The sequence below is a fragment of the Aplidium turbinatum genome, chromosome 12, assembly GCF_918807975.1.
Source record: "Aplidium turbinatum chromosome 12, kaAplTurb1.1, whole genome shotgun sequence".
NCBI classification, from domain to species: domain Eukaryota; kingdom Metazoa; phylum Chordata; class Ascidiacea; order Aplousobranchia; family Polyclinidae; genus Aplidium; species Aplidium turbinatum.
The window spans coordinates 19,594,857-19,605,528 of record NC_137483.1 but is presented as its reverse complement, the minus strand read 5'-3'; the positions used below and the strand labels follow the sequence as shown (position 1 = coordinate 19,605,528).

Below are 10,672 nucleotides of genomic sequence, written 5' to 3'. Positions count from 1 at the left end.
TAAGGACGCAGCAGCATGGAGTAACAACTCCGGGCATAGGTGGTCAGGGCTCGGTGCTTTACCTGGCTTTATGTGCTGGAGGGCGGCAGAAAATTCCTCCGGGGTGAACTCACTCGAGATGTAGTCCCCGTCTGGGGTTGTTACCCTCCAGAGGTCCGTCATTTCTTGTAAGACGGATCTGTCTGATTCACGGTTTCTCGATTTATATTTACCGTTCTCCACTACTGTGAGGCGATGGAATTTGCTGAAACGGGACATTGTGGACGAGAGGCACGTGATCTTCCAGTTAAGTTGTTCAATGTACTCCATGATATGCGCCTGGAGTGCGTGAAGTCGATTGATTCAACAGCTTTTGCCCAGCAATCCTTCCTCTTTGAGTCCAGCCTTGCCCACAGGGCTGTGGCTGAGCTGTTGGTATCGTTGCCCTGGGGGGCGTGGAGGAAGTCGGAGTAGAGGCTTTCGCACTCCTTATCCCAGCACGGCATGTAGTTCTTTCGTCGGCCACGGGAGATGGAGTGTTTTGCCGCTGATGTTATTGCATCACAAAAGTCCTGGTAGGTTTCTTCAACGTTGTTGTTGTGTGGGGATGGGATATACTGTGTGGCTTTGTTGGTGAGGAGGCTATAGTACTCTCAGTTAGCCATTCTGAAGTTCCATCGCTTAACAGGCTTGCTCGGGACAGGCATTGTGAGCGTTGGAGCCGTGATGAGCGAGGGTCGATGTTGGGACCGAGGAAACTTCTCTAGCACACGTCTGTCCGGTTGGCAATTAACGAGGTCATCACTTGCGAATTTGGAAAAAACGCAAAATTGGAAAATGTACTGCAAGTATCTGAAAAGCATTTGCCCTAGGTTTTTGCATTAAATCATCAATTTTATGCTCGTTGGACATCAATTCACATTCGTCGTCGTCGTCGTCGTGTGAGCGTCTAGGGCCGAGGGTCTATCCTTTTACCACCCCAGATTCACGATGTTCCCGGACTACACTGGAAGGCTACTAGAGAGCAGCCAGTCTTTGGTTTCACTTTCATCATCCATGACACGCAGACCTTCCACTCCGTTAGGTGGCTTGAAGATGGAACAGTCATTGATGATGTGGTCTGCGGTCTGTTCCTCGGCACCACATTTACAGGAGGAGGAAGAGGCCATTCCCCATTGGTGGATGGTTGAGCGGAAAAGCCCGACGCCCGTACGGAGATGGTTAAGGCGCACCCATGCCTGTCTTGGTAGTGTTAGACCGATGGGGCGTGTGTCGGCGTCGGAGATGAACGAATAGAGTCTGGTGGCGCTTGACTTCCATTCAGAACTCCATTTATGGTCCGCCCAAGTAGCCGCAGAGATGTCTTGTACATCAGCTTCGTTGATAAGAAGTTGAGCGGCTGGCACGAATGGGTGTCTTGATTTCAGTCGACGGGGGTGCTCGTTTGGGAGAGCAGAGATCTTGTGGTGGAGAAGGTGGTTAGGCTCCAGTGCCCGTCGACCGAGTGACAGAGTGGCTTCTTCGCGACGAAGCTCAGCGGGTTGGATGCCAGCGAGAATGGGGAGATTGTCCAATGGTGTGGGACGCAGGCATCCGGTCACTGTGCGCAGGGCGCTATATATGGCAGTGTCGATGTTGTGGCAGTGAGCACTGCGGCACCAAACAGGTGCACAGTACTCTGCTGAGGAGTAGACAAGGGCTAAGGCTGCTATACGCAAAGTGTCAGCCCTCGCCCCCCAGCTAGAACCTGCCAGGCGCTTGAGTAGCGCAGCGCGAGATGTGAGTTTCTTGCGCAGTGACACCAAATGGTGGCGGTATGTGAGCGATCTGTCTAGTGTTACCCCAAGATATTTTGGTTCGGGGCAGAAGGACAGAGATTTTCCGTTGTTCTGGACGTGTAGCTCACGATTAGCTTCCCGATTGTGGAGGTGGAAAGCTGCTGCCACAGTTTTGGTTTCGCTGAGTTTCAGTCGCCAGTTCTGGAGATAGGCTGAGAGAGTTTTCATGTCCTGGCTCAAGGTGTCTTCTAGATTTTCCCACGACTTTGTGGAGTGAAGAATTGCCAGGTCGTCCGCATAAGCGTATTTTGCGGAGACCGTAGTTGGCAGGTCGTGGGTGTAGATGTTGAATAGAAGTGGAGCCAGGACTGATCTCTGTGGGACGCCGTTTTTCAGGCGTCTCAGTCTGCTTCGCCGTGAGCTACCGGTGGAGAGGGTTTAGCTTCGGTTCCTGACAAGTTCCATAATCATATGAACCATATGCTGGTCAGGAAGCAGACGAAGCAGCTTGCAAGTAAGGCCGCGATGCCATACGGTGTCATAGGCAGCTGTGAGATCTAGAAAGACAGCACCGGCCTTCTTTTCGTGATATTGAAGCATTAGAGCAAACTGATTCCACTTTGAAGACACATTTTGCTGAAGGGAGATTCGTAGTTACAAAATCCGACAAGAGGTTTTCTGCAATAGCACTTGACCAGAATCATGAGCAGTGCAATGCCGTTGTTAAAGGTAAAGGAGGTAGGCTACTATAGATTTGTTTCAAAACGAAGAAGCTTTGAAACGTTAATGATTTCTCAACCAAGGATTGTAGATTGTAGAAACGGTGACAAAATTTCATGACGAAATTGACTTTAGTGACAAAAAACTCCAATGGTTACATGCCTACATCACAAAGAAAGCAAAGGTTATCACGAGAGGTTTTTTGAAGAATTGATTTGTTTGGTACAAACGTTTGAAGAGCTTGGCAACCCTTTCACCGACCCGTCTGGAAAACTTTTGACAATATGCTCAAGGCAATCCTCCAATGATGAAGGTGTGCAACAGCTTCTAAACCTTCATAACTTTGGGAAAAAAAAATTTGAATCGTTTGTATCTTCCAGTTTTCTTGAAGATCAAAAGTTTGGAGAAGCAATAACCAAAGTATCGTAAGACTTGTTCGGCAAAATGCGAACACCAAAGAAGAACACACAACCCATAGTCAAATATAAATCATCTCTTCTTCATACAGTGTTTGTTTCAAGCTATGTTTGTGGCAAAGATGCTTTAAAGCTGTTCTTTAAGCACGAAGTATCATTGTACCCTATAGCATTATCTGCAAACGGTTCTTTGAGACATACAACAAAATCGGCTCTCCTCACAATTTTAGAATGCTTTAGATGTCCACAATGTACTGCACCAAGTTGCAACGTCTATGTTATAGAGTAGACGGTTCAGCACTCACGCAAATAATAAAACCTAGAGGTAATGTGAAAACATTTGAAGAATACATTTTTTAAATGGTTATCCCTTACGTTACTGGCAAGGCAGCAAAGTGGGCCTACAATCGTGTTGACATTGTCTTCGATGTATATCTGAAAAATAACATCAAATCTTCTGCAAGAAACAGGCGAGGATCTGGATGTTACGTGGTTGTCACAAGTAATACTCGTCTTCCTCTCAACTGGTCTGAATTTTTGAGAAATGACAGCAACAAAACTGCGTTATGTCAACTGGTTCAACAAGCTGTGATAACTTCAGTCGATCTAAACTTGTCTACGATTGTTGTTACATCGTTAGATACAGCTCTTAGCAATCAAACATTGGACATGTCTGAGATTTCCCCCTGTGATCACAAAGAGGCAGACACCAGTATGTTTCTCCATGTGAAACATGGAAAATCCGATGCCATAGTCAAAACAGTAGAAACTGATGTGGTAATTATTGCAATTTCGTGTTTTGACAAATTAGAAATCTGTAAACTATGGGTTGAATTTGGAGAAAAAACTCGCTTCATCCCAATCCATGATATTGTTTCATCTTTACCTCAATCTCCGATGATTTGCGATTCTTTGCCTTTGTTTTATGTTATCACAGGCTGTGATAGGCTACTGTTTCGTCTTTGAAAAAAAAAAGGCTTGGGATTGTTGGATGCTTAATCTTACCGAAATGTGTGGTTTATTTAACTTTCTGAATTTCTCAAGCTCTCCTAGTTCTATGAATGACATACAAAAATATGCCATAGCTCTTTATGGCAATGGTCCTATATTATCTCGGATGTAGACGAATGCCGTTATATGATGTTTACCAATGGTTGCACTATTCAAAGGCTGCCACCAACGTCAACTTCTCTGATGCAGCATACACGCAGAGCGATATATCAAGCTGAAATATGGAAATCAAGCCTCGTAAATGTTCAGCAACTACCTTCTCCTTTAGCTTGGGGTTGGAAACATAATGATACAAATCAGCTTGTTCCGTTTTGGACCTCAAGCCAATCCGCATCATCGATTCACGAAATGATACATCATTGTAGTTGTCAGTCTACTTGTGGTTCTCAACGTTCCTGTAAGAAAAAATCCATAAAATGCACAAGCCTTTGTTCATCCGAGTACGAAACATGCAATTAGACCACAAAATCTCCAATCCTCTCTGATGTTTCATCTCCAATCCACATTGACGTTTCATCTCCATTCTCCAATCCACACTGACCATTCAAGAAATGCTTTTGACTTTCTAAATTCTATGTTGTAACTTGACAAAACTTGTCATACGAATTTTTTTAACATCAAATTACGTATGGTGGGAATTTAACATCGAAAACCGCTAGTTTTTTCATCTTGAATTGATAGTGTTAAGACTCAGACATTGCATAATCTGGTATCGTGTATTCATATGATTTGTAGATAAATGCATATTATTTTAAATTTTAAAGTGGCATGGCTGAAAGGTAAATTCACCCCTGGTAGTTGCTCTTCTGGTTATACCCTTGATGACGTCATTATTGCGTCATAGCCTACTGTACTGGTATTATTGTTATTGCTTGCAATTGCAAAATTTTAAGCATTTGCTAAACTTATAATGATAGTATTTGATCGCTTTTTTCGGAATAAACTTACCTTTGGTTCCTGAATTTCAAGTTATCTAGTCTTAATAATGTAATGATGACGTCATAAAAGATGCAATCATGACGAAACTACATTTGGGAATTGTGAAATGATTTTAGTAACCGGTAGTCCAACTAAAACCAACAGGAAACGACAAAAATAGGTTGAAAAAGCAAATAAAAATGATGACGTCATAATGACGTCATCAATCAAATTAATTTGTGTTTGTTTTGTCTCACTTATTTGTGTGTGCTTTTTAAGTTAAAATATACAAAAAACAAATATGCAATTGAACAAAAATGCCGTCAAAAGAGCTGAAACGTGATTTCTGGGGAAATCTCCGATTTGGGAGTGATCACGTGACCCAAAAATTTGCAGCACCCACTAAATAACATGTTTAGCCTAAAGATTCCCCTAAGGGCCTGCAGTATTAAAGCCTTTGCAACATCTGAAAGCTTAAAAGAGAATAAACTAAGTTCGAAGAATGGTCGATTGCTAAAAACACAATTTTAACTTTTTTCTCACAAAGAAAGAATTGAAAACTATATATTGGATTTTCAGGCGTCTGGCGCCCCCTTCCCCCAGAAAAATGGCTCGCGACCTCCAGGTTGAAAACCATAAAGCCACAACAACAAAAGTGTGCCACTTTAGGAGTTTGTGATCATAAAACGTCACATACGGTATGGTTAAAAATCGACTGATGTAAAAAAAAACAATCATTTATGAAAATTTCATCAACAACAATGATTCTAGCTAAGTGTTTTAAGACAGATGAAATTGAGAAATGGTTCGCGGCACTCCCAGATTATTGTAAATAAGTTAGTACTCTAGGGTGCCGCGGCGCCCTGGTTGGGAAGTGGGAACCACTGCACCAGTGCATTTCAAACCGTGTCTTGGGTCATTGGAAAGCAGATAGGCATGTCTTCGTGGTCCAAAAATTCAGTAACTTGTTATTATCACAATGAATTTAAATTTCAGGTAACAAATTATTTCTAAAATGTGTAGCAGAGTTTTGTTGATATTTTTGTTGAGTTTTTTGCCAGTAGCTCATTTTATTTCACGCAACGATCCATGCGATGTGATGAAAACTAAAAAAGTGATGGATTTTTTTGTGGTTGAACAGCAGAAGAAAAACTTCAATGAAATTGGATATCTTTCTTGGATGAAATCTCCCATGAATTACGTCAATTGTGGTAGCAGAGGACTTACCGAAACTCCAAAATTAGTCCAATCGGATATGCAGGTGCTAGATCTCGATAGAAATGCCATTTCGCACTTTAAAATCAATGATTTTGACAAACTGATAAATTTGATTGTTCTTGACATTGGATTCAATCGAAATAAAAACCAGCAATTCCCTTTGCCTGGACCTTCAGGATATCTCAATATTGAACCTGGAACATTTGGAAAATTAAAGAAACTAAAAATGCTATTACTTTATGGTAATCATTTACATAGCTTTCCTCATGACCTTCCTCAGTCCATTGAATTTTTGGATACTTCGGCCACATCTATAATCGTTTTCAAAAAATCAGACTTTGCAAATCTGCCGAACTTAAAAGTGCTTGTGGCAATGTCAATGTGCGACCACGAAGAAGGTTTGAAGTGTGACTCACCAATTATTTTGCCAAACAGTGAACCGTTTTTCCCAGTCAGAAAATCACTGGTCTACCTTAATTTGGTTGGTTCATTCTTGACTACTGTCCCAAAGAAAGCATTGACAGCAAATGTTTTGGTTTTAGATTTAAGTGGCAACAACATCCACAAAATTTATGTTAAGGATTTTAACCAAGCTCCTCATCTACAAGTACTTCGTTTGGATGTAGCGATCGCAACTAGTGAATTATTGATAGAAGAAGGATCATTTGATATATTGACAAATTTGCAAGTTTTAAGTCTTGCTGCAAATAGTTTGACATTCTTACCACGGAATATGTTCAAGCAAAATAAAAAATTGAAGATTTTAAATTTGTTTGGAAATTGCCTGTGGCAGTATATCGCTAATCCTGTGTTTGTGCCTGCTGATCAAATTGAAACATTGTTTCTCGGTTTTAACAATGCTTGCGATTCAGACAATAGTTTAAATTTTTCAATGACAAAAACTACCAATACATCATTTGTGTTGGGTGATAGTTACAAAAACATGCTGAAATTAAAACACCTGTCTTTTGGCTTGGATGTACGTTTTATTGCTCTAAAAGAAGATCCCTCTTTTAGTTTACATTTGGATCACATCACCACCAACAGCTTATCAACATTACGAAATTTACCTCATTTGTCCACATTGAATTTAGATTACTGCCACATTAAAAGCATTGATTTGGCGTCACTTGAAGGATTTAAGAACTTAACTATGTTCACGCTTACTTACAATAACTTAAACACAAATGATCGATTAACACAAGAAAAAACAACAAATAAACAATTTTCCATCTTTCATAAAGTTTTGGGAACATTGCATGTCGAAAAGAAGGGTGTATTTGAAAGCAAAGCAGTCGAGAAAGCAAACAAAATTGAAAATCGTTTACTCGCATGTGATCAAGCACATGTTTTAGATCTTTCCTTCAGCAAAATATCAGAATTAGAAAAGTACAATTTCACTTTCACTTCTTTTGTGAAAAACTTGGATCTGTCATCAAACTACATACAATTGATTGTAAATCGATCTTTTATAGCAATGCCAAATCTTTGTTCAATTGATTTACGTTCCAATCCTATCAAAATAATCGAAAAAAATGCGTTTGAGGGATTAAGTAATCTTAAATTGCTTTTTCTAAATAGTACAAGAATTGCAAAAACGTCTTATTTTTTCGCATTCACTGGTAGTTTTCAAAATCCAATAAGTTTTCAATATGCATGGACTGGCGCATTCTTTTTTGATTTGCTTGACTATGACAGATCTCATTCTCTTCAGACTAAAAATATTATAGAAGTTGATTTTTCTGGAAACTATGGATCTGATTTTGTCAATGTAATAGCAGAAGTGAACCAGTTTCACTTTGCCCACCGTATCATTCTACAATCTTGTTATATTGAAGATTCACTGACGCCTGCCACTAACGCACAAGTCAGATATCTTGACATTAGTGACAACTTGCTTACAAAAATACCGATCGAAAGTTTAAAACACATGAACCTGCTGGAAACACTTTTATTGTCACATAACAAAATCATTTCCCTGAACACATCTTTTCTTCATTTAACACCACACTTGCAAGCTTTAGATCTTTCATTCAACAAAATAAGTTATATCCAACCTGGAGTTTTTACTGCAAACACAAGTGAATTATCAAGCCTGAATTTACAAAATAACTACATAACAGATGTAGGAATTGATATTTTTCCTTTTTCCTTCCTAAACCAACTGATTGCTTTGGACTTGAGAACGAATGCCATTGGCTGTGTTTGTCAATTAAAAAACAATTTTGGGATATTTTTTGACAAACGTGAATTTGATTCAGTTTCATTTCCTGGTTTTATGCCTACATGCTCTTCACTGATTGATCAATATTATGGAGGATGCGTACAGTGCCAAACCCCTTCATCTTTGCATGGCCGATCTTTGCTCATTTATTCATTAGACATCACTTGTCAGAATAATCTTCACATAGCTTTGTGTGCATGTTTCACATTTGTTAATTTTTGTCTTATTATTTTTTCAGTGATATTTTCGACTAAAAAATGGAAAACGTGGTTGACAAACTATGCTACACAAAGTGTACATCCACAAAATGTAGGCCTACACGAACAAATCAGAAAGAGGAACATCAGACCTAATTTATTTGCTCATCATGGATTTGTAGTTTATGATCAAACAAATCAAAATGTTGCTGATTGGGTTGACAACAACTTGATACCAAACATCTGTGATCAACCTCCATACTTTAATCTTGGAGTAGTTGGAAGGGAAGTTCAATGTGGATCGTCTCCTTTAAAACAACTTGTTCAAAGAATTGAAGCCAGTAGGAAAGTTATTCTGATTCTTACCGGCGACTACTCCAACAGTCCTGAAGGAAAATATGTGATTTCTGTATTGGAACATCTTGAATACGAATCAGGATTTGATCAAACTCTATTGATAACTTTTGAGAATGATGTTCAGGCTGGAGGATTAATACGAAAAAAGTTAAAAAATCATCCACACCAAATGCTTCAAGTGCCAAGAGAAAATGATAACTTGCCAGTTTTATGGAACTTGATTCAAAACTTCTTGACTGGATAAGAGGTCTAGATTTTGTCTGATATGCTTTCGCTTCGTTGCTTCCGTTGATAGACATATGCTTTGCCAGAAAATGTTTACTTCTTGTCAATTGCGTCATATGATTGATAGACTATAACCTTGTGCATTGTTTTGCTAAGAAGGATGGGTAGATTATTGTGCATGCTTGTAAATAAACCAGTTTTGTTTGTTGTGCTTGATTAGAATCTTCAATTTTTTATGTATGCATTTGCTTGTAATATTTTGTCGCATCATCGATTCCATAATGCTTCATATCATTGTTTGTCGAAAGTGTCACAAAAACTCAGTTGTAAAATCAAACAAAAGTTGCACTAATGGACATTTTATTTCAGACTTTGACGTTAACGATTTCTGAATTTTGTAACTTTATGTAACTGTTTTGTCCTCTTTAAAAGTTCTTTTCTAATTTATTTAATTGTCTAATGTAATTCCTGTCATTGTATTTTTGAGACAATGTTTTTGAATTTTTTATGAAAAGATGTTTTTGGAGTTCGATCCTTTTTTAAAATGCTTTTCGACACATCAACTAACATCGAGTGACATTTTATTCGCAATAAACTCCGTATTTGCTTGATGCGTTTTGAAACTCATTTTGGAATTGGCTATTCAGTCAACGCAAAGTTAATTCCTTTACTAGTTTAGTAAAGTCTTTCTGAATCTTAGTAGGATAACTAAAACCTACGGGGCGGGGCTGTTGGAAATAAAAACTTTCACATTACCGCAAATAACATCATCTGTTTTTTATGAGCCTTACTACAGCTTGAAGACGAAGGAACTTTCAATGCCATTCTAGGTGACAAAGCTACATATAAAATATACATATAACAAACAATCGCATTTCCTCGCTGTTTACTACAACATGATATTCATACCCATACCAACCCTACGGCTTTAGAAAACCAATCAGCATTTGTATCAATGATGTTAAAGCGTGAGCAACCAACGGCAATAAAACAAAATAGACCATGGCATTAAGATCTCGAATACCCACAAGAAATTCAGACAGCAAATCAGTGGTTTTTACATTGATTCAACGTGTGTAGATGTTGAATCAGTGTAAAAATGGTTGATTTGCTGTCTGGGAATCACACTTATTATATCACATACCTATGACCTGAAGAAAATGCTGGGTGACAAGAGCGGTTGGTCTACCTATGACCTAAGATGTGATGTCTGGAAGGAGGAAATTGGTAGCAGAAATTATGGAAAGCGTGTTCCAAAATTCGGACAACCATTTTCAGTGAACTCTGACGTTTTATAGTTTGAGTAAAATTAAAATAGATATAGCCTACAGTACTTAAAACAAACAATCTATTACATTTTTTTGAATTGTCGAATGACTGCTTTTGTAACTTGTTGCAAATTTATTGAAATAATTTCCCTTCTTAAGTCACAAAAAATTCCGGTTTAAACAAAATCCTTCTTATGCATTGATTTGAGATCTACAAAAGTTGGATCAATAAGAAAACATTCTGATTTATTTTGAAGCCCAAGGTTCCTTAATATAGACAGGTCCAGACTATTAGGCTACAGCTTATTTGTGTACTATAGACCGATAGGTATAGCAAATAGCTATAGGCTTATTAATTATA

General features: G+C 38.8%; 1 protein-coding gene across 1 annotated transcript; it reads left to right on the top strand.

Moving 5' to 3' along the window:
* Positions 1 to 5,939: 5,939 nt before the first annotated feature.
* Positions 5,940 to 9,062, top strand: LOC145780660 (toll-like receptor 7). Its single transcript, XM_082592282.1, has one exon. It carries the CDS (start codon positions 5,940 to 5,942, stop codon positions 9,060 to 9,062), a length of 3,123 nt encoding a protein of 1,040 aa, XP_082448408.1.
* Positions 9,063 to 10,672: the final 1,610 nt, after the last annotated feature.

Coding starts and splice junctions, on each gene's coding strand:
- LOC145780660 (XM_082592282.1), top strand. CDS start 5,940: ATGGATTTTTTTGTGGTTGAACAGCAGAAGAAAAACTTCAATGAAATT.